This window comes from Hemitrygon akajei, chromosome 13 (assembly GCF_048418815.1).
Source record: "Hemitrygon akajei chromosome 13, sHemAka1.3, whole genome shotgun sequence".
Classification (NCBI taxonomy): domain Eukaryota; kingdom Metazoa; phylum Chordata; class Chondrichthyes; order Myliobatiformes; family Dasyatidae; genus Hemitrygon; species Hemitrygon akajei.
Window position 1 is genome coordinate 34,205,670 of NC_133136.1, and position 25,022 is coordinate 34,230,691.

The 25,022-nt window shown below is 43.8% G+C and overlaps 1 protein-coding gene across 4 annotated transcripts in view; it reads right to left on the bottom strand.

Moving 5' to 3' along the window:
- The window catches only part of LOC140737758 (potassium/sodium hyperpolarization-activated cyclic nucleotide-gated channel 1-like), a 382,146-nt gene that overhangs the window by 354,312 nt on the left and 2,812 nt on the right, over positions 1-25,022 (bottom strand). Inside the window, exon 1 of one of the 4 annotated variants that reach the window (XM_073064380.1) lies at positions 10,163-10,248. The exons of the other annotated variants lie outside the window; for them this stretch is intronic. Within the exon in view, the coding sequence (XP_072920481.1) occupies positions 10,163-10,239 (77 nt within the window). The 5' untranslated portion in view covers positions 10,240-10,248. Of the gene's footprint in view, positions 1-10,162; positions 10,249-25,022 lie in introns of those variants that run through there. 4 annotated transcript variants of the gene reach the window in all.

Below are 25,022 nucleotides of genomic sequence, written 5' to 3' on the forward strand. Positions count from 1 at the left end.
AGCTCTTTATTTTTAAACATTCTGAAAATATTTTCTTGACAACACAATCGTTAACCTGTAACTGTATTTCACTCATAGCTGCTGCACGTTTTGAGGGATAAACTCAATGACAAAATAGGAGTTATAAAAGTCTCCAGCGGCAACCCTGATTACCGTAGCATAATGGTGTCTATAATTGGCCTGCTAGCATTATAACAGTTGTGACTTACAGTGATTTCAATCAATTTGCCAATACTGTAATAGAACCAAAATAAAGACAACAATAAACCAATTGCAAATTTTAAAATATTATAGAGAAGTATTTGTAATGAACGCTAAATAATACCTAGCTCCAAATAAACAGTTAATTAACTGTCCAACTTACTTTAGATGTTGCCTCAGTTTGGGCAAACCATTTTCCAGTGTGGAATTTGCACATTCACCCCATAACTGCTTGGGTTTCATCAGGGTGCTCTAGTTTCCAACCACATCTCAAAGATGTATAAGTTGATAGATTAACTGGCTACTGTAAGTTGTCTCTATAGATAAATGTCAGATTTATTCTGCCCCCACCTAATACCTCCTTTGTAATCTTAACACACTTCAGAAATTGACTAACTCAGTGGAAATCTGCAGGCTGTGCATGTCTGATTCCAACCACATACTTTGCAAGCTTTCCCTCATTTCACTTTAAATTCACTTGCCTTTTATGTAACACCTTTCATCTCAACATCTTCATCAAACAGAACAGCCTTCCACTATCTACAACTTTCCAGGCCCCTCATTATTTCAAACACTTCAGTCAAATCTCCATTCTGCCTCCTCTTGAGAAAGCAGCTCCAGCCTCTTTGATCTAGCTTCATAACAGTAGCCCCACGTCCTGGCAATCATTCTCATACACTTCCCCCGCAACATCTCTAAAGCCATCATATCCTTCCTATGATGTGGCAAAAGGAATTGAATACAATATTCCAGATGTGGCCAGACCAGTCTTTTTTAAAGGTTTGCCATAACTTCCCCAGCTTTAGACTGTATGTCTCGATTAATAATAACCAAAATTGTACATGCCCTATCTCAACCTCTCTAGCCTCTAGCAATAATTGTACACACATACCTCTGGTCTCTCTGCATCCACACCTCAGTTGAGGGATGTCCTTCATTCCACTTTGTCTCTCCTCTTCTTCCAATCAAAATGTATTTTTCTCACATTTTTCCACATTAACCCTCATTTACCAGTTCTGCTCGCCTGCTTATATCTTACTGCAATTTAACACAATCCTATTTCTGATTCACAGGATTATTGTATTTAGCAAATTTGGAAATAGTGGTCCAGGCTTAAGTCATTAGCATAGACCACAAAATTTCTGGTCACAACACCGTAAGTGTTTGATTAATTTTGGTCTCCCTGCCTAAGATATGCTATACTTGCCCGAGAGGGAGTGCAATGTTGATTCACTTGACTACTCCAGGAGCTTGCCATTTGAAGAAACATTGAATGGCGTAGGGTGGCATTCAGTAAAGTTTGGGAAAATAAGGAGAGATCGTATTGAAATGTACAAACTTCTCACAGGTCTAACCAAGCTGAAATGAAGGAAAGATGCTTCCTCTACTGAAGGAGGGTAAAAGCAGTGATCACTGCCTCACAGTAAGGTGTAGACTGAGATGAAGAAAAATCTCTTCATCCAGAATTCTCTATTCCAGAAGGCTGTGGATGATTGGTCAATGAACTCATTAAAGAAAAACCTATAGATCTCTCGATGTTAACGGAATCCAATGATATGGAATAGTGCAGGGAGATGGCATTTCAGTAGAAGATACCCATTCACTTTGATGAATGGCAGAGGAAGCTGGAGGGGCCAGGTTACATATGGTTGCATCTACTTTCTATCTTTTAAACTCAGCATTGTATGGTCAGCAAACTTAATAACACTACATTGTCCTCTCAACCAAATTATTAATGTAAATTGCGAACAGCTGAAGGCTCAATATTTATCCCCGTGACACAAAGCTAATTACCATCTCAAACCTAAAAAAATCCCATTAATTTCTACTGTTTTTTTGTCCTTTAAGCAAATTTCTATCCATATTAATTTTAACCTCTAATCCACTGGCACTTATTTTATCTGACAACTGTTCTGTGCTAGCTTTTGAAAAAACAGGCACAAGGCATCAAATGCTCCCGTTTATTTGCCCAAACATTTACATGCTCAAACCCAACTCATGATTTTTTTGTTATAAAATACACTGACTGTCGTGTCCTATTGCAATCTTTTTAAGTGCAACATCTTGAATTTTTCAATAAATGGGGGCCTGAGATTTGCTATTTTTAGCCTGTGGAGATTACTGCACAATTTTTCTGGGAAAGGAGTAAGAGATCCTGCACTGTGAGCATTACGAGCTTGAAAAGAGGCTGAAAAGCAGGATCTCAGAAGGTAGTAATCTTTGGATTATTCCTAGTGCTACATTCTTGACAGAGCAGAAACAGAATGGTAAAGCAGATGAGTAAGTGGCTGAAGAAATAGTGCGTGGGGTAGGGTTTCCGGTTCTTGCATCACTGAAACCTGTTCTGGGTCAGGGGCGACCTGTGCAAGTGGGACGGATTGCACCTTAAATGGAGGGGAACCACTATCTTGGCCAAGAGGTTCATTAGTGCTACTCAGGAAGGTTTAAACTAGCTTGTCATAAAGTGGAGGGATGAGATTAAAGTAGATGTCATGATCAGTAAGAGCAGGCAGGAAAAAGACAATAGACACAATGGGACAGACGGTTTGAAGTGTGCTATTTTAATGCTAGGAGCATTATGGGCAAGGGTGATGAACTTTGAGCATAGATTAATGATGGAGCCATAACAGAGATGTGGTTGAGAAAAGGAAAAAAAGATAGAGGAGGTAAAAGGTGAAGGTGGAGGAGAGCTGCGGTATTAATCAGGGACAATATCACAGCCTCACTTAGAGGGGACTTAATGGAGGACCCATTCATTGAGCCTGCATGAGTATAACTCAAAGTTCACTGTTTATTCTACATATCCACAGAAGCAAACTGAACATTGAGAATAGATGTGCAAGCAGATTAAAGAATGTTTTAATGCTGAACAAGTGGAAAAGATACTACAATCCATTATAATTTTCCACTTAGTCCACAAAAAACTGCTGAAGTCTTGAGGAATAAAGTACATGGTTTTGCAATCCTGTCTACATTGGATTCCTTTTAACCCAGTCTTAAGTTAGTTTAATTTTGTGAAACTATTGTATTGATAAGCATGATCAAGTTTGAGCAAAGAACCTCATACAAATACAATTATTATCACCATTAAGCCAACTAATAAATGAGGCATGGATCAAAACAGACATAACAGATCAAAACACGGCCATAGTGGGGTGTGTCAGGAATGGACAGGAGGAGGAGTATAGGAAACTGATACAGGACTTTGTGATATGGTGCAACTCAAACTACCTGCGTCTCAATGTCACCAAGACCAAGGAGATGGTGGTGGACTTTAGGAGATCTAGGACTCATATGGAGCCAGTGATCATTAATGGAGAATGTGTGGAGCAGGTTAAGACCTACAAGTATCTGGGAGTACAGTTGGACGAGAAGCTAGACTGGACTGCCAACACAGATGCCTTGTGCAGGAAGGCACAGAGTCGACTGTACTTCCTTAGAAGGTTGGCGTCATTCAATGTCTGCAGTGAGATGCTGAAGATGTTCTATAGGTCAGTTGTTGAGAGCGCCCTCTTCTTTGTGGTGGCGTGTTGGGGAGGAAGCATTAAGAAGAAGGACGCCTCACGTCTTAATAAGCTGATAAGGAAGGCGGGCTCTGTCGTGGGCAAAGTACTGGAGAGTTTAACATCGGTAGCTGAGCGAAGGGCGCTGAGTAGGCTACGGTCAATTATGGAAAACCCTGAACATCCTCTACATAGCACCATCCAGAGACAGAGAAGCAGTTTCAGCGACAGGTTACTGTCGATGCAATGCTCCTCAGACAGGATGAAGAGGTCAATACTCCCCAATGCCATTAGGCTTTACAATTCAACTGCCAGGACTTAAGAACTTTTTAAAGCTATTATTAATGCTTTTTGAGCTAGTGATTTAGATGCATATCATATTATTACTGAGTTAAGTATTGTATTGTATGTAATGAGTTTTTGCTACAACAAGTGTATGGGACATTGGAAAAAAATGTTGAATTTCCCCATGGGGATGAATAAAGTATCTATCTATCTATCTATCTATCTATCTATCTATCAAATTCCACAATTAGACAAACCAAAAAAAATCCAATCCATATGTTACCAGTTATTTTTCTTGGAAAATAAAGCACATTATAATATTATTCTCCTTCTGAGAAGACCCCCAAAACTGAAACCCGATCATTCCAATAATATTGATAGACCATATTCAGCTCCCCTTATAAAATATTGATTACAACTCTGAGTGACAGCAATCAGAAATGCAATTTTTCATCTCAGTGAGATTATATGGTGTTGGACAAAAAGCTCTTCGCAGTTAATTCAAAAACATTGTGTTTTGAAACAGGGTGCTTTTATAAATACTTTGCCAGAAATTGGATTGCATACCACCTGATTTTTAGCCACTGACTGTGAAAGGTTTATTTTATTCCCCCAGATTAGATCGTATTAACAATTATTTCCAGGTGAAAGCATATCAACTGCAAAATTAGACAAGGCACTCATGTGCATAATCCAGGCTTCAGTGCCTCCTAATAATATCAATAGTTCATGTGCCGTTTGTTCATATTGACATAATGACAACTCAAAACACCACACAATAACATGCCCTCTTCTCACTGCTACCATCAGACACAAAGTACAGGAGCCTGATGACACACACCCAATGTTTTAGGAACAGCTTCTTCCCCTCCACTATCAGATTTCAGAACAGACCGTGAGTATGACCTCAACTTTTGTTTTCATTTTCTAAAAGTTAGTTTTTATTTAGAGATATGGCACAGAACAGGTCCATCCAGCCCAACGAGCCACACTGCTCAGCATTTAACACTAGCCTAATCACAGGACAATTTACAATGACCAATTCACCTACTAACCGGCATGCCTTTGGAATGTGGGAACAAACCGGAGCCACCTGTGGGAAACCCACAGAGTTCAAGGGGAGAACGCACAAGCTCCTCACAGATAGTGTAGTACTGAACTCCAGACCGGAACACCTCACTAACTGCTACGCTATCGAGGCACCCAAACCATTCGCACTGTATGTTTGTTTACTTTTGCACTATTTGTTAAATTGCAAACTCTAATTGCAACTTATAATCACTTTACATATTGTAAGATACCAGTTCCACAAAACAACTAATTTCACGGCATCCGCAGCATCCAGCATCTGCAGATTTCCTCGTGAAATTTCACGGCATATGTCAGTGATTCTGAAGGACAAACCCAATGCTACTAAGAACGTTATGCATCAGCTTATTGCTTTGCTCATTAGCTGCAGGGATACACTGATGGACATTAGTCTGAGCAGCTTCAAAGTTCACAGCAGGCCAATAAAAGGTCCACAGTGTGTGTGTTTAAGCTAACCATGTTACATCATTGGTAGCAATGCAATACTGAAGGCATGATTATGGCATGAAGTGTCATTTACATGGAAGTAAGAGGAAAATAACATAGCCTGCTCTCAGAGAGCCCACTAGGACCACCACATGCTACCAGGCCCTCCTTGGTGAACAAGGTATTCCCAGGCACAGGTTTTCTAAAACTGTTATCACAGAGGAATGAGACATTCTGTGGGTCAAATCCTGCAGCGCTACTCTCGTGCTTAAACTGATGTGGAGGGCAAAGTTAATGAGACTATCACCCTCCTCTCACAGGACCTTTCCAAGTGGCCTTAGCACATCTCTGTCTCATCACTGAGGTCACCCAGGTACTCTACTGCAAAGAAATGATTTCAGCGAGAGACTGGGTCACAGCTCACAGACAAACATTTACGTTCTGCTAGATCTCCACAAAGTGTACCCACAGACTGCACGCATTGTCATTATAGGCTCCCCTTAATAAGCAGGTCCTTTTATGCACATTCCCAATGTGCAACGTTTTGTGAATTAGAAATTCCTTCACGATGAATGCCGTGCTCCAGGAGAGCCAACGTGACTCCACCCTGCGGACGGAGAATGCATTGCTAGACATTTTCAGCAACTGAGACTGCCAAAAAGTGATACATCTGTGGGTCAAGAGCAGTCCACATGCTGGGTGATACTGGAAAATACCATTCATCTCCTGAAGCTGTGCTTCAATCCCGGGGGACCTGGAGTACATGCCAAATAGATGTAGGACTTCAACACAAGCTGCATGGCGCACAGTCTAGCAAATCGCACACAGCAGCCGTTGCTGGAGCAAGAGCAGCAAGGACACTCAGCTGGTAAACATATCACCCAAAGGCTGAGAGTAGCAGGAGCAAGAGGAGGCAGGCGGCTTACAGCCAGGAGGGTGCCTCTACTTAGCAGCCACAGCTTCATCTTTCAGCTGACTGCTCAGTAGTGGATTTCCTCCGGGTGTTCCAGATTCCTCACACATTCCAAAGATGCACAGGGAGGGTTAGTGAGCTGCGGGTATGCCACTTGTGTGCCAGACGCCTGGCGATACTTGTGGGCTGCGCAGCGTAAACCTCGTAACATGGCGCATTTCACTGTATGTTTCAATGTTACATGTGACATAGCTAATCTTTCCATTTAATGCCTCACAGAGCCAGAGGCAAGATTGGGGCTCCATTTCCTGCACTGTCTGTAAGGAGTTTGTACATTCTCCCCATGTGGGTTTCCTTCCACATTCCAAAGACATACAAATTAGGGTTAGTTGGTTTTGGGCATGGTATGCTGGTGATAGAAGCATAGCAACATTTGTGGAGAGCCCCCAGCACATTTTCTATGCCTGTGGCTCCCAAACTTCTTTATGCCATGGACACCTACCACTAACCAAGGGGTCCACGGACCCCAGATTGGGAACCCCTGCTCTATGCAAACCACACACTTCATTGTATGTTTCAAAGTGTACGTGACAAATAAAGCCTGTGGGTTTCTTTGAAAAATTTGTCAGCATGGTTAATATTGACACCTTGAAGGAGAAGCTCTTCTCCTAGAAATCATGCAAAGTCATTGACCCATTGCTGATTGTGTGATCTTCCTCTCACACCAATCACTACCACCCACAAAGGAGCAACAGGCATATGGCTGATTGACACTGAAATCTCTGCTCAATTACATAAATGATTCCTTGATCTAAGTCCGCAAATTGAAAACTAGATTTCTTCATGATGGTTGATGAAGAAGATCCTGAGAGGCAGGATTTATGAATATCCAGTGAGACATAATATGATTAGGAATAGCCAGCATGGCTTTGTGAAAGGCAGGTCATGCCTTACGAGCCTGATTGAATTTTTTGAGGATGTGACTAAACACATTGATGAAGATACAGCAGTACATGTAGTGTATATGGATTTCAGCAAGGCGTTTGATAAGGTACCCCATGCAAGGAAAATCGAGAAAGTAAGGAGGCATGGGATCAAAGGGGAAATTGCTTTGTGGATCCAGAATTGGCTTGCCCACAGAAGGCAAAGAGTGGTTGTAGACCAGTCATACTCTGCATGGAGGTCGGTGACCAGTGGTGTGCCTCAGGGATCTGTTCTGGGACCCCTACTCTTTATGATTTTTATAAATAACCTGGATGAGGAAGTGCAGGGATGGGTTTGTAAATTTTCTGATGACACGAAGGTTGGAGGTGTTGTGGATAGTGTGGAGGGCTGTCAGAGGTTACAGCGGGACATCGATAGGATGCAAAACTGGGCTGAGAAGTGGCAGATGGAGTTCAACCCAGATAAGTGTGACATGGTTAATTTTGGTCGGTCAAATATGATGACAGAATATAGTATTAATGGTAAGACTCTTGGCAGTGTGGAGGATCAGAGGGATCTTGGGGTCCGAGTCCATAGGACACTCAAAGCTGCTGAGCACGTTGACTCTGTGGTTAAGAAGGCATACGGTGTATTGGCCTACATCAATCGTGGGATTGAGTTTAGGAGCCGAGAGGTAATGTTGCAGCTATATAGGACCCTGGTTAGACCCCACTTGGGGTACTGTGCTCAGTTCTGGTCGCCTCACTACAGGAAGGATGTGGAAGCCATAGAAAGGGTGCAGAGGAGATTTACAAGGATGTTGCCTGGATTCAGGCTGTTAGGCTGTCCCGGCTGAGGGTGAAAACCAAGGTTCGCGAAGTACTCATCAGGGACATGTTGTTTGCAGACAATGTGGCACCAGCAACACACTCTGAAGAGCAACTGCAATGCCTCATGGACAGCTTCTCAAGAGCCTGTCAGGACTTCAGCTTGACCATCAGCCTGAAGAAGACCAACGTGTTGGGCCAAGCGTTGAGCACCCCCCTGCCATTTCCATCAACAACTACGAGCTGGAGGTAGATCACGAGTTTACATACCTTGGCTCCACCATCATGTACAGTCTCTCCCTAGACCCCGAGATCAACTGACGGATCGGACGAGCAGCCTCAACATTCACCAGGCTGACAAAGAGAGTCTGGGAGAACAGAAAGCTGACGACACACACCAAGGCTGCAGTCTACAGGGCCTGCGTCCTCAGCACACTGCTTTACGGCAGCGAGACCTGGAGCCTCTACTCCAGACAAGAGTGGCGTCTCAACACCTTCCACCTTTGCAGTCTGAGATGCATCCTGGACATCAAATGGACTGACCGAGTCACCAACAATGAGGTCCTGGCCTGCGCCCAGATACCCAGCCTCTTCACCCTGCTCCAACAACGCCGTCTCCGCTGGCTGGGCCACGTACACCGCGTGTCAGACAGGAGGATCCCGAAAGACCTGCTGTACAGGGAACTGGCCTCTGGCAAGAGAGCACAAGGGCGACCCCATCTTCGTTTCAAAGATGTCTGCAAGTGAGACATGAAGTCACTGAACATGAATGTCGAGAGGTGGGAGGACACTGTAAGCAATCGCTCTCGCTGGAGGCTGGAACTATGCAGAGGGCTATGAAGAGGAGAAAAGAAGCTGAGGCTTGCTGATGAAGAAAAGTGCACTCGCAGAACAAACAGCACCAAGACAACACCGGAGGACACCGCCTTCAAATGCAGTCGCTACAGCCGAGACTGTCACTCCCGTGTGGGCCTCTACAGCCACAACAGACGCTGCTGTACCAACACAGACTGAAGCAAGACTTTCCAGGCGCAGATCCATGGTCTCGCGAGACTAACGGATGCCTCATGACGTGCCTGGATTGGGGAGTATGCCTTATGAGAATAGGTTGAGTGAACTCGGCCCTTTTTCCTTAGAGTAACGGAGGATGAGAGGTAACCTGACAGAGGTGTATAAGATGATGAGAGGCATTGATCGTGTGGATAGTCAGAGGCTTTTTCCCAGGGCTGAAATGGCTAGCACAAGAGGATACAGTTTTAAGGTGCTTGGAAGTAGGTGCAGAGGAGATGTCAGGGGTAAGTTTTTTTTTAATGCAGAGTGGTGAGTGTGTGGAATGGGCTGCCGGCAACAGTGGTGGAGGCGGATACAATAGGGTCTTTTAAGAGATTCCCGGACAGGTATATGGGGCTCAGAAAAATACAGGGCTATGGGTAACCCTTGGTAATTTCCCAGGGAAGGAAATTGATGCACCATCAATAACTCTCGGAGACGTGAGTCAAGGTAGGCTTTTATTAGCTGGAAGAAAGCACTGTCAGCAGCAAGAGCCCACCACACAGCATCCTGGAGACTGAGGGAGGAGCAGTGCCTCCAATCGCCTTTATACAGGGGTCTGTGGGAGGAGCCACAGGAGCAGTCAGCGGGGGGGGGGGGAGGCGTGTCCAGACAGGTATATGTAGTTCACCACATTCACCCCCCCTTTGTTTTAAAAGAGAGTCCCCATGGGGCGAAGTTTCTTACAAGTATATTTACAGGTTAAGTCTATCAGGTGGTCGAATCTGTCGCTGCGATCTACGTAGCACCGGTGGTGATTGCACCAGTGTCGGTGGTTGTGTTGGTTCCGGCCTGACTGGAGGTGTCAGCCCACTAGGCGTCAGTGATCCCTCATGCGTGTGTGTGGCGCCCGGTATGGGAGTGTCGTGAGGAGTCTGTGTAGGGCTTGGTGTGCGCGGTGTCAGGTGGGTATACACCTCGGTGGGTACAAGGTTCATAGTTACCGTGGATTGTTCAGGGTAGTGGTCTGCTGCTCCTGCGGGCGCCAGGTCGCGGACGGAGACCGTGTCCTCCCACCCATCAGGTAAGACCACATAGGCATACTGGGGGTTCGCATGTAGTAGGTGAACCCTCTCGACCAGCGGGGAGTATTTATTGCTCCTCGCATGTTTCCGGAGCAGCACTGGCCCTGGGAACGTCAGCCAAGCCGGTAGGGTGGTCCCGGTGGCAGACTTCCTGGGAAAAGAAAAGAGGCGCTCATGAGGGGTGGCATTGGTAGAGGCACATAACAGAGAGCGGATGGAGTGGAGTGCCTCGGGGAGAACCTCCTGCCAGCGAGAGATCGGCAATCGCTTTGACTTAAGGGCTAAGAGCGTGGCCTTCCACACAGTGGCATTCTCCCTCTCCACCTGTACATTTCCCCGGGGATTATAGCTCGTGGTCCTACTAGTAGCAATGCCCCTAGCCAGCAGGTACTGGCGCAGCTCGTCACTCATAAAGGAGGACCCTCTATCACTGTGGATATAGCAGGGATATCCGAACAGAGTGAAGAGCTGGCGCAGGGCTTTTATGACGGACGTGGCAGTGGTGTCGGGGCAGGGGATGGCAAAAGGGAACCGCAAGTACTCGTCGATAATGTTGAGAAAGTAGACATTGCGGTCGGTGGAGGGAAGGGGGCCCTTAAAGTCAACATTCAGTCGCTCAAAGGAGCGGGTGGCCTTGATAAGTTGTGCCTTTTCAGGACGGTAGAAGTGCAGTTTGCACTCAGCGCAGCCTTGGCAGTCCCTGGTCATCGTCCTGATGTCCTCAAGGGAGTAAGGCAGGTTCCGGGCTTTCACGAAATGGTAAAATCAGGTGACCCCCGGGTGGCAAAGATCTGCATGGAGGGCGTATAGCTGGTCGAGCTGTACGCTGGCACACGCTCCCCGGGATAGGGCATCAGGGGGCTCATTGAGCCTTCCAGGCTGGTACAGGATATCATAGTTGTAGGTGGAGAGTTCTATTCTCCACCGCAAAATTTTATCATTTTTGATTTTGCCCCGCTGTTGTTTGCTAAACATGAACGCAACTGAGAGCTGGTCGGTCAGCAAGGTGAACCTTTTGCCGGTGAGATAGTGCCTCCAGTGCCTAATAGCTTCCACTATGGCCTGGGCTTCTTTCTCCACCGCGGAGTGCCGAATTTCAGAGCCTTGAAGGGTACGAGAAAAGAATGCTACTGGCCTGCCTTCCTGATTGAGGGTAGCAGCAAGCGCGAAATCGGAGGCGTCACTCTCTACTTGGAAGGGAATGGTCTCGTCCACCGCATGCATCGTTGCTTTGGCAATGTCCCCTTTAATGCGGCTGAAGGCCGCGCGGGCCTCGGCAGAGAGGGGAAAAGTGCTGGACTTGACCAGGGGGCGGGCCTTGTCTGCGTTATGAGGGACCCATTGGGCGTAATAGGAAAAGAAGCCCAGGCACCGTCTGAGGGCTCTGAGGGTGGTGGGAAGAGGGAGTTCTAACAGGGGGCGCATATGGTCGGGATCAGGGCCAATGACCCCGTTCTCGACGACATACCCAAGGATAGCAAGTCGGGTGGTTCCGAAACACATACTTATCCCTGTTATAGGTAAGGTTCAGAGCTTTGACCACTTGGAAAAATCGTTGGAGGTTGGTGTTGTGATCCGGCCAGTCGTGACCGCAGATGGTGATGTTATCCAGATATGGAAATGTGGCCTTCAGTTGGCACTGGTCCAACATCCGATCCATTTCCCTCTGGAAGACAGAGACACCATTCGTGACACCGAAGGGGACGCGCAGGAAGTGATAGAGCCTGCCGCCCGCCTCGAAGGCGGTGTAGGGGCGGTCCTCCGGGAGGATGGGGAGCTGGTGGTAAGCGGATTTCAGATCTATTGTCAAGTACACCTTGTACTGAGTTATCTGGTTGACCATATCCGTGATGCGGGGTAGGGGGTACGCGTCAAGCTGCGTGAACCTATTGATGGTCTGGCTATAGTCCACGACCATCCTATTTTTCTGCCCGGTCCGAACAACAACCACCTGGGCCCTCCAAGGACTTGTGCTTGGCTCAATGATCCCCTCCCTGAGCAGCCGCTGCACCTCTGACTGAATGAAGGCCCTGTCCCTCGCGCTGTACCTCCTGCTTTTAGTTGCCACAGGTTTACAGTCGGGGGTCAGGTTGGCGAACAGCGGTGGGGGAGGGATCTTGAGGGTGGAGAGGCTGCAAGTGGTGTCGGTAGCGCAGCTGTCGGCATGGTGCTGGGCGGGACGTGTGGGTCGGTGTGTGTGTGTGGTCAGTAACGGGGTATATGACGAAGTCCCACAAAACTGAGGATTCCTGACAGTGAGTGGTGGGAGGGGCCCGTCATACTCCATTGTCACACTTTTTAGGTGGCTCTGGAAGTCCAGCCCCAATAGCACAGGCGCACACAGTTGAGGCATGACCAGTAGCGCAAAGTCCCGATATTCTGTGCCCTGCACCACCAATGTCGCTACACAACCCCCCCCCCCGGATGTCTGTGGAATGCGACCCAGAAGCCATGGTGACCATCTGGCTTACCGGCTGTGTCACGAGTCCGCAGTGTTGCACCGTGTCCGGGTGAATAAAACTCTCAGTGCTGCCCGTGTCAAACAGACAGCTAGTCCTGTGCCCCTCCACCAGGATCTCCATCATTGACCTTGCAAGCTGGTGTGGGGCGCTTTGGTCGAGGGTTACGGAGGCCAGAGTTGAATCGCCGTCTTGGTGCCCGGTAAGCACCTGTGGGTTGGAGGCGGGGCGAGGTGGTGCCGACATAGATGGCCACCCCTATGCCTCGCACGAGGCGGGCAGGCAAGATGGCGGTGACCAAGATGGCGGCCCCCATGCCTCGCACGAGGCGCTGCTCGACCCTGCTCGTGGTTTAGACTTACAGACCTTGGCGAAATGGCCCTTCTTTCCGCAGCTGGAGCAGGTCGCTTCTCGGGCCGGGCAGCGTTTTCGGAGGTGCTTTTCGGGTCCGCAGAATTAACACTGGGCGGACTTGCGACTGGCAGCAGCCGAGGTCGATTCGCCGGCGGGTGACGGGGTCTGCGGCGTCCACGGGGTCGGCGGGAGATCGCGCGGCTGGACAGCATCGTCGTTATGCAGAGCAGCCTCCAGTGCGTCGGCCAGCTCAATCGCCGAGCGTAAGGTAAGATCGGCGTTTTCCAGCAGCCGCTGGCACACGTACACTGACCTGATCCCTGTAACGAAGGCGTCTCGTACCAGGAGCTCCGCATGCTGTTCTGCCGTCAGTCCCCTGCAGTCGCAGGCCCGCACGAATGTCTGTAGGGCCTGGACAAACTCAGCGCTCAACTCTCTGGCCCGCTGCCGCCGCGTCGCTAAGCAATGTCTTGTATAGACGGTGTTCACCGGCCGCAGGTACTGTCTTTTGAGGGCGTCCAGTGCCCCTTGGTAGGTCGGCAGGTACCTGATAAGGGGGTATACCTTCGGACTGACCCTGGAGAGGAGGATTTTGTGCATGATAGCAGGCTCAGTCACGGGACTCTCTTCCAAGTACGATTGGAAGCATGCAAGCCAGAGCTCAAAGGCAATAGCTGCTTCTGGGGCTTGAGGATCAATGTCCAACTTTTCCGGATGTAAAATACTTTCCATGTTTTAAAATTTCCAGCTAATAAAATTGATGCACCATCAATAACTCTCGGAGACGTGAGTCAAGGTAGGCTTTTATTAGCTGGAAGAAAGCACCATCAGCAGCGACAGCAGCAAGAGACCACCACACAACATCCTGGAGACTGAGGGAGGAGCAGTGCCTCCAATCGCCTTTATACAGGGGTCTGTGGGAGGAGCCACAGGAGCAGTCAGCAGGGGGGGCGTGTCCAGACACGTATATGTAGTTCACCACAGAAATGTTCAGCACAGCTTTGTGGGCCAAAGGCCCTGTATTGTGCTGTAGGTTTTATATGTTTCTATGTTTTTTCTACGAAATCCATTTTCCATTGAGGACCTTCACCCTCCAGGTGTAAACAATGGTGTGCTGAGCATCTTGACATATCGAAAAGGCATACTGTTTTCATGGAAGGCCAGCTACATTTCATAGCAACCCTGATAAATAAAATCTTCCTCCTGGCATGCACATTATTGACCAGAAATGTAGCCACTTTGAGTAAGCATGGAAGACATTTGCTCTGCGGTCTCTCTCTCCTCCGTGGCACCTAAAGTCAGTTGTTATTTATGTCTTTCTCTGACTTTGTACAGTTAAAGGTCCATGACTATACCAGATTGACCAGATCTGTAATGCTGCAAAACATCTTTCACGACAATGTGTGAAGAATCTGTTGCTTGGATTTCCAACATCTGCAGATTTTATTTTGTTTGTGATTGAACTTGCACAACATATTTCAGAATATGATGGATGCGCTCAAAAAGGCAGCATCCATCATGAGGGACCCCATCGTCCCAGACATAACCTTTTGTCATTACAACCATCAAGGAGGTGGTACAGGAGCTTGAAAACAGACACTCAGCGCCTCAGGAACAGCTTCTCCACTTGTCATCAGATTCCTGAATGGACAATGAACCTATGAACAATACCTCACTATCTTTTGCACTCAGTTTGTACTACTCAATTTTTAAATATATATTTCTTATTGCAATGTATAGCTTTTAATTTTATGTATTGTAATGTACTGCTGCTGCAAAACAACAAATTTCACGACGTATGCCACCAATACTAAATCTGATTTTGATTCCAATTCTGATATGTCTGTGATAATAAATCTGATTCCAATTTTAGTGTTTCTTTGGTTGTGAGTGCAATTTTTTTAGTGGAATTTTATCCAGTAGACCTAATTCGGTACACACATAATCCAATAAGAAGTATATTTTCTTCAGTTCTTGGGTAGACACTGGCAATAAGTCACAAGATTAGTGGTTTGTTTATTATTTTTAAAAAAGCTTCATTTTGTACTGGTGACTTAAAAAACATGCTCAGAAGATTGCATTGTGAGCAGCTCTCACCTGATACGATAACAAAACAGCTGCCCAACATGGTGCTGAATCAACACCATTGTTGGGCAATTAAACGATTGTTTTTAAGCACTGCGCCACCACATTTGCAGTTCATGTGCCAGTAACAAATGGCAAGCACTTAGACTTTGTAATCAACATGAAATCATACATTAAGAGGTCACTCTCAACTTTTTATGCAGTATTCTCATTTCTTTAAATCCTTGTTTGATCTTTGTGCCCATTCTTCAATCTGACTGGCTGTTCACCCAGCTTCATGGCATAACTGTGGTGGATATCAGGTGCTGACAGCTGATGCCTGATTGCCATTAAAGTTGTAAAAACATAAATCAAAACCACAGAGCCTATCTAATCCTCAATACAGGATTTGTTTGAAATCACAGAAGGTGCTATTATTTTGGCATGAAGGCCAGCTCATCACATTTTCGCAAAGTACTGAAAATATTGCACTTTAAAACTTACCTTAAAATGTCCTTCTACAGTAGCGCTAGAAAGTTCATGAACCCTGTAGAATTTTCTCTATTTCTGCATAAATATGACCTAAAATGTGATTAGATCTTCACGCAAGTCCTAAAACTAAATAAAGCAAACCCAGTTAATTAAATAACAAAAAACAGTATATTTGTTCATTTCTTTATTGAGAAAAATTATCCAATATTACATGCATTTGTTGGAAGTATGAGAACCTCTGCTTTCAGTAACTGGTGTGACCCCTTTGTGCAGCAATAACTTCAACCAAACATTTCCAGTAACTGTTGAACAGACCTGCACATTGGCTCAGAGGTATTTTAGGCCATTCCCCCTTACAAAATTGCTTGAACACTGGGACGTTGGTGGGCTTCCTTGCATGAACTGCTTGCTTCAGGTCCTTCCACAACATTTCCATAGGATTAAGGTCAATACTTTGACTCAGCCGTTCCAAAACACGAATTTTCTCCTTTTTAAACCATTCTGTTGTTGATTTACTCTTGCCTTTCGGACCATTGTCCTGTTGTATTATCCAACTTCTATTAAGCTTCAGGTGACAGACTGCTACCCTGATATTCTCCCGTAAAATATCTTGATACAATTTTGAATTCATTGCTCCCTCAATGATTGCAAGCTGTCCAGGCCCTGAGGCAACAAAGCAACCCCAATCCAAGATGCTCCTTCCACCATGCTTCACAGATGGGATGAGGTTTTGGTGTTGGTGTGCTGTGCCCATTTTCCTCCAAATGTAGCAGTGTGCATTTCTGCCAAAATGTTCAATTTGTCTCATCTGTCCAGAGAACATTGTCCCAGAAGCATTGTAGAACAACCAGGTGCTCTTTTGCAAACCTGAGACATGCAGCATTTTTTTTTTGGAGAGCAGTGGTGTCCTTCCATGAACACTAATCTTGTTCAGCGTTTCCCTTATAGTGGACAGATGAACAGAGACTTTAGCAAGTTCTAGAGACTTATGCAGGTCTTTTGCCGTTACACTTGGGTTCTTATTCAGCTCCTTCAGCATTGTACATTGCACTCTTGGTGTGATCTTTGCAGGATGCCCACTCCAAGGGAGAGTAACAACTGTACTGAGTTTCCTCCATTTGTAAATCATTTCTCTTACTGTGGACTGATGAACATTCAAGTCTTTAGAAATGCTTTTGTAGTCTTTTCTAGCTTGATGCATCTCTACAATCCTTCTTCTAAGGTCCTCTGAAAGTTATTTTGATCGAGGCATGGTGGACATAAGCAGACCCTATTTGAGAAGTACAGACTCTGTCAGTAACCTGACTTTGTGTGTCTTTTACTAGGGCAGTGCATCTCTACAACCCACACCTCCAATTGTATCTCATTGATTGGAAATCCTGACTGCAAATATCTTTTCTAGAAGGCATTACCCCAGAGGTTCACATACTTTCTCCAACAACTACATATAATATTGGATCATTTTTTCCATAAGTAAACAAACAAGTATAATGTTGTTGTGTTATTTATTTAATTGGGTTCTCTTTATCTAGCTTTAGAACTTGGGTGAAGATCTAATGACATTTTAGGTCATATTAATGCAGAAATAGAGAAAATCCTGCAGGGTTAACAAACTTTCTAACACCACTGTATATTAACTCTTTAATGAAAACAAAATAAACTAATAGAACATTAAACAGTACAGGCCCTTCAGTCCATGATGTTGTGCCAACCATTTAACCTACCCCAAGATCAATCTAATGCCTCCCTCCTACAGAGCCCTCCTTTTTCTATCACTCATGTACTGAGCCAAGATCTAAGTTTTTTAAAATGCCCCTAATATATCTGCCATTTCACCACCTTGGCAGGCCGTTCCATGCACTGAATTCTCTCTGCGTAAAGAACTTATTTCTGCCATCCCCCACCCCTATACATTCCTTGAATCAACTTAGAATTATCCCCCCCTCACCCATATTAGCCATCTCTACCCTGGAAAAAAAGTCTCTGGCCATCCACTCAATTTATGCCAGTTATCATCTTCTATTCCTCATCTTCCTCTGCTCCAAAGAGAAAAGCTCTAGCTCGTGCAACCTATCCTCATAAGACATGCTCTCTAATCCAGACAACATCTTTGTAAATCTCTTCTACTCCCTCTCTAAAGCTTCTACATCCTTCCTTTACATCCAGAACACCAGAACATCTGATCGACCAGAACACAATACTTAAAGTGTGATCTGACCAAGGCTTTATAGAGTTGCAACATTACTTTGCGGTTCCTGAACTCAATCCCCTGACTAATGAAGAAAGCACACTTTCAGTAAGTTTGCAGATGACATAAAGGTTGGTGGAGTTCTCAACCACTATCTACTTGCGTGTCATCTTTGAGGGCTTCATGCACGTGGACCTCAAAATCCCTCTGTTCCTCCACACTAACAAGGATCATGTTATTAATCCTGTATTCTTGCTTCAGATTTGACCTTCCAAAGGGTATTACTTCAGACTTTTCCAAATTGAACTCCATATGACACATCAACCCAGCTCTATATCCTGTTACATCTCCCATTGTAACCTATGACATTTTACACTATTCACAACTCCGCCAACTTTTGTATCATTTGCAAACTTACTAACTCACCCTTTCACTACCTCATCCAACTTATTTATGAAAATCACAAAAAAGCAGGGTTCCCAGAACAGATCCTGGTGGAACACCAGCGGTCATCAAACTCCAGGTAGAATATCCTCCAACTACATCCATCCTTAGTCTTCTTTGGACAAGTCAATTCTTAATCAACACAGCTAACTTACCCTGAATCCCATGCCTCCTGACCTTCTAAATGAGCCTACTAAGGGAACTTTATCATATGCCTTCTTAAAATTCATTGACACATTTTTAAAAAGGCCAAAAAATCCTGTTTTCTACAAAAATCCAATGCATCTAGTCAATGTAATAAACAACCAGATCAAAGGTTAATAATATATTCAAACACATCAGTGAAGTAATGAATTTTATCAGTGGCAATGAACTGAAACATAACAGAAGTTAAGCTTGAATAGCAGTAATGAACAAAAACCATATAAGTTGATCTAGTAATGATGTTATGGTATTCAACAGCACAAGTGGTGTGCCAAGGAATTCTGCAAGTTTTCAGGATTTGCAGACAAGAGAATAAAAATTATCATGGTTAAGTAATAACATTTGACATGTTACCTACCAACATTGTGTTATAAATACTTGAAATAATTGTTCAATCAGAGCATTTGTTAGCAACTAAATCACCAAATGAAATGAAACAATTAAGTTTAAGAGCTACAATTTAGTCAAGAGACAAGTGTTTTAGAGAGCAACAGACAGCAAGATAAACAGGATAACAGAAATGCTCTGGAATCAAAGGGAACTAAGAAAGCTGAGGTTTGCATCTGACAAGGAGCAAGGTTAGGGATTGGTCTGCAATGAGGGAAGAGGAAATTGGGCTGGCCAGGGAGTGGGGCTAAGGAGGGGAAAAAGGATCAGCTATGAATGAATGGCAGAGCAGACTCAATGGGCCAAATGGCCTAATTATGCTCATATTTCCTGTAGAAATAGAAATGACCCAAGGAAGAAATACTCAGGTGAAGTCCAAACTTTATGTGATGCACTATATTTTCAAGAAAAAATGATGAGTAAGAGAAAACACAAAGCAGGAAAATTTCTTTTAAAACTTATGTTGTAACATCCATTAACTTCCTTGTAGTGCATAGAAACAAAAAACTTTCCCTAATGATTGAAGGATTAAAGAAGAGTTACAAAAAAATGAGCATGCTTGTGATGGCACCTGAAACTAAAAGTCATTTAGAATGGCGATGAAAGTACATTTCGAAAATTGGGGCCAACTTTTCAGAGCTAATGCTGTAGCACGGAATAATCAATAAGCAAACTTGTGTCCAAATCCACAAATCAAACAATCTATCAAAGAAAGAAGGTAATTCCTCAGAGGGCAGATACACCATATAAATTATGCTAATTAATACCAGAGAGTAAATGAACTTGTTCATTCCCAACCTCAAAGGTCAGGTGAATTCATAAACAGATTCACTTTGGCTCTTGTACCTTATAAGATATGCAAAGAAATTTCACACTTTTAACCCTTACATTTTTTCTTTTTTTTAATATTGCAGGGACAATTAAGTTCTACTGATTTCATGTGTCAGTGCCACTTAGGAGCTATCTGATATTTCAGTACGAAGTGTGCTGCTTCTAGGCTTATGTAATTATAAAGACATGTAATTTCTATTACTGCCAGCAGAATTCCTGAACAGATGAGATCTGTAATCATTGCAGCAAATGTTATTGGCTTATCCGATCAGTTCCAAAAAGAAAAATCATCATTTAACAACAACACACACAAAATGCTGGTGGAACACAGCAGGCCAGGCAGCATCTATAGGGAGAAGTGCTGTCGACGTTTCGGGCCGAGACCCTTCGTCAGGACTCATCATTAATCATCATTTAACTGTTTAAACAGAAGTATAGCTGGATACTTGAAAGATATGACCAAGCTATCTTTACAAAATCCTTCAAAGTCACTGAAAAGATAAGCAGATCAGTATTAGTCTCTGCTCCTGGACCAACTGGTACCGAATCTTTAATTATTCGCAGTCACTTACATGAGGGTGGCCATGACACTCACGTATCAAACACCAGACTGCCGAAACAAACACTGCTCCCATCTCTACCACAGGAAAAGTTTCCCTGAAAAAAAATGAAGCAACCCCACAAACTCATGGGAATCCATGGCCCATGATCACATAAAGTGGAGAAGAAACATTCAGGATGGTATTTCAAGTTGAAGCTCATGCATCAGGGGAACACAGAAGCCTCACATAAGTGGCAGAAAGTAGCACACCACCAGCAAAATTAAACACCAACCTGCATGTTTAAGCTCCCAAAGTGACATCTGAGGAAGAGTCTGAAGTTCTCATTAGTTGATCAGTCATCTCAGGACTCATAGAGCTGGAGGGGAAACAAGTCATCCTTGGCCCAAATGGTGGATGGGAATTTTGCACGAGCTATCAAACACAGAGTCCAGGACCAAACAACAAATTTTGAATATATCTATTTGCTGTAGCACTGGAACTATCATGGCGTCCAGCAGTGGATTTGAATCTCACTGGGATTTGCCACCACAGCACTGGAGGAATGATCTTTTGGGTCATGTGCTAAGTCATACTAGCTCAGGATCTGAAACTCCATCGATTTCAATGGGGATTATGGAGCAAAGGATTAGAACACAAAGGAAAAGGCGAATGATCTGATCTACTAAAAATATTTTAATGTTTTTCATTATTTGCAAGTTTTAGGTGCTTTAGCTGTGTTTCTTATTTTTAAAAAAACTCGTTTGTAATTTTAAAATGAAAACCTTAAATGAAATGTCTAATTGGCAGCACATTGCAGCTAACCGTTGCACAAGGAACATTCTAGGGCCAGCGGCACACTATTAGGACCAAGTCTCTGCACTCCAGAGGGAGGAGGTGGTAGTTGCAAGCAGGTGAAGCGAGCCAGCAGGATCTGGTCCAAGCCCTCGTTTAGCACACTATCCCATAAACTCAGTGCCCGCATTTAAAATTTAAATTGAAATGTGGCTAGACGGAAACTCCATTTGTCTGACTAAAAACGATGCTGAACCAGCAATCTGATGCAATGCCAGTTCTTTACTCCTCTCAAATGCAAGGTTGTTAACACAAATGAGAACCAAGCTTAAACAGAAATTCCACAGAGGAAATAAAGCAAATGAAATAATACAGTTGACCAGTGAACATTGGAAAAAATGATAGCAAATATAAAAGAGAATCTAAACATATTTTATAGATATTTGAACAATGGATGCAAACAGCAAGGTAGGGAGTGGTTTGTGTGTGTATAAGTAGGAACACAAAAAAATCTACCAATGAAGATGGTGAGCATTGCTTAAGTACTAAATGAGTCCTGTACATCAACCACCTAAGGAAAAATGACATGGCTACAGTCCCAGCAGAGGGTAAGAAGAAAATATGTTTGAGATTCTGGGTAGGCTACAAACTGCATACAAATAAGTTCAAGTTTAAATTCAATTGTCATTCAATATACATATGTATACAGCTAAACAAACATCATTCTTCCAAGGTCAAATAAGAAGGTTAAAGAGCATCCCAAGGCATTCTATACATACATCAAGAGCAAGAGGTTAAGTAGGGAGAGGATGCAGCTAATTGGGAATAAAGGGGAGAAACATTTCCTTGGATGAGGAGGATGTTGGTGAGGTTCATATTGAGTACTTTACATCAGTATTTCCCGAGGAGAAGGACAAGAAGGTAGGAAGATCAGTGCTGAGTGGATTGATATGTTCGGGCATTCTGAGGTCGAAGTAGAGGTAGTACTGGGTCTTGTAAAGAGCATTAAGATAGATAAGTCCCCAGGGCCAGATGCAATAGACCCTGTGTTATTGAGAGAGAGAAGCGAAGAGATTACTGGTGCATTGACCAATGACTTTGTGTCCTCTCCAGCTACAGGCAAGTTCCTGGAGGACTGGCAATTAACTAATCTTCCATTATTCAAGAAGGGAACCAGGGATAATCTTAGAGATTATAGCCTGGTGTGTCTCTCATCAATGGAAGGGAAGTTATTGGAAAAAGTTCTTTGTGACAGGATTTAGGAGCATTTGGAAAACCATAGCTTAATTAGGGAGAGCCAGCATGGTTTTGTACTCTACAATTTGTGTCTTACTAACTTGATTGAATTTATTTAAAGAGATGACGAGGGTAATTGATGAAAGTAGAGTTGTAGATGGATTTTAGTAAGGCGCTTGATAAAGTCCCTCATGGGATGCTCATCCAGAAGATTAACATGCATGGGATCCAAAGTGCGTTGGCCGCTTGATTCAGAACGAGCTTACTCATAGAAGACAGAGGGAGTGGTCGAAGAGCCTTATTCTAGCCAGAGCTCTATCATTAGTGGTGTTCTGCAGAGATCTGGAGTGGAACCTCCGCTGATGTACATTTGTGATGTACATAAATGTGAGAAGTGGCAGATGGAGTTTACCTGGCCAAATGTGATGTGTTGTACTTTGGTATATCAAAGGCAAAGAGACAGTTTACTGTTAAGTGCAAGATCCTGAACAGCTATGATAAGCAGAAGGATTTTGGGATCCAAGTACACAGCTCCTTGATAGTGATTACAGAGGTTGACTGGGTAGTTAAGAAGGCATATGACATGCTTGTCTTTATTAGTCAAGACATTGCTTCAAAAGTCAAGAAGTTATGTTGCAGCTTTATAAAACTCTAGTTAGTGCACACCTGGAGTACTACATACAGTTCTGGTCACTCATTATATGAAGGATATTGATGCTTTGGAAAGGGTGCATAAAAGATTTACAAGGATGTTGTCTGGATTAGAGGGCATGTGCTATAAAGGGAGGCTGAACAAACTTAGGTATGTGTTTTCTGGAGTGGCGGAGGCTGAGGGAAGATCTGATAGATATTTATAAGATTATGGCAGGCATGGATAGAGTAGATGAACAATATCTTTTTTCCAAGGGTTGAAATGTCTAATACAGAGGGCATGCATTTATGGTAAGAGGGGATAATTTCAAAGAAGATGTGAAGGGTAAGTTTTTATTTCTACACAGAATGGTGTGTGCTTGGGATGCACTACCTTGGATGGTGGAAGAGGCAGACACATTAAAGACTCTCAGGAGATGTTTATATAATTACATGAATGTGAGGAAAATAAAAGGATATTGGTATTGTGTGGGCAGAAAAGATTAGTTTAGTAGCCATTTGCTTACTAATTTAATTGGTTCGACACACCAATGTGCACCAAAGGTTCCTGTGCTGTATTGTTCTATGTTCTAATATAAAAATAATAATTATATAAGGAGGAAGCTCTAGAAAGTCAAGCAGTACCTAAAGAGGACAAGCCACCTGGTCCAGATGGGATGCATCCTCGGTAGCTACAAAACATAATGGTGTAAACTACAAATATCCTGGTCATAACCTTCCAAATAGCTACAGATTTGTGTTGATGCAGTGAATGGGAATTGTAAATATATACACATTTTTCCAAATGAAATGATATAGGGATGAACCCAGAATTACTAACTAGACAGTAATTTACTTCAGAGGTAAAGAAAATTCTAAAAACAATAACCAGTGATAGAATTAGAAGTCACTTGGACAAGTGTGGAATGATTACAGAAGGCATCTTTTAAATGAAAATTGTGCCAATATAACTTGGGAGAGAAGTTTTCATGAAGTAATGGAGAAGACTGATGTGGGACAAGTTGTTGATGCAAAATCCATGTACTTTCAAATGGCATTTTGAATGCTGCCAAAGAATAACTTGTCAAGACAGAAAACCATGGAACAGAGAGTAATAATGAAAAATCATCACTTTTCTTACAGAATCAAAGGGTCATCATTTAATGGGCATTACTGATATAGGTGTACTGGGTGAAATTTCCAATTTTTCTGATGACAAACCTTGAAGGCACAGTGAGTTGTGAGCAGGATGGCAATAAACTCCAAGGAGATATAGACACACTGGCAGAATGGACAGATTAGTGGCAGACGATGCTTAATGTTGAGAAATTTGAAGTGTTACTTGTTGGTTGGAATGAAAAGAGGCATTTCTAAATAAAAGAGGTTGGACAGAAGCAGTGGCCTCTGCACAAGGATCCTTTCCCACCACTGGTAGTATCAACAGGAGGTGCTGCCTCAAGAAGACAACAGGTATCATTGAAGATCCCCACCATACAGGTCATGCCATCTTTTTGCAGCTGCCGACAGATAGAAGGTACACCACCAGGATCAAGAACAGCTTCTTCCCTTCAGCCACTGGGTTCTTGAACCTATGACTGTTGTTGAGCAACACTATGATCTCTTGGCACTAAAATGGACTTTGGTCTCCTTTGCTCAAATTATGTTCCGTTTAACCCTTTTGGAGAATAGTTTAACTCGAGCTTTCTTTGTGAATGCTGCTTTTATGATAGTGTGTCTGTGATGCTGCTCAACTAAGTATTTCATTGCATCCGTGCATACATGGACTTATGTATATGACAGTAAACTTGATTCTGTCTTCCGTTGTTGATTGAAAGTAATAGGGCAAAATGGGAAAGTGGTTAATAAAGTACAGGAGATCCTGGGCTTTCTTACCAGAGACACAATACAAAACCAAATAAAATCCATAATGAACCTTCATTAACTCTGGAATGCCCACAACCGCAATAGTCCCTCCATTTCTAATTGGCACATTCTGGAAAGGCTATAAAGGCTTTAAGTGTGGTTCCTTAAAAGATTTATCAAAACATTTCCGGACAAGAAGGAGTTTTGGTTCTGTGAATAAACTCGAAAAGCTGTGGCTGTTCTCATGGAATAGACGTGGTTTTGCGGGGCGGTCCGACATTCATATTTAAAAT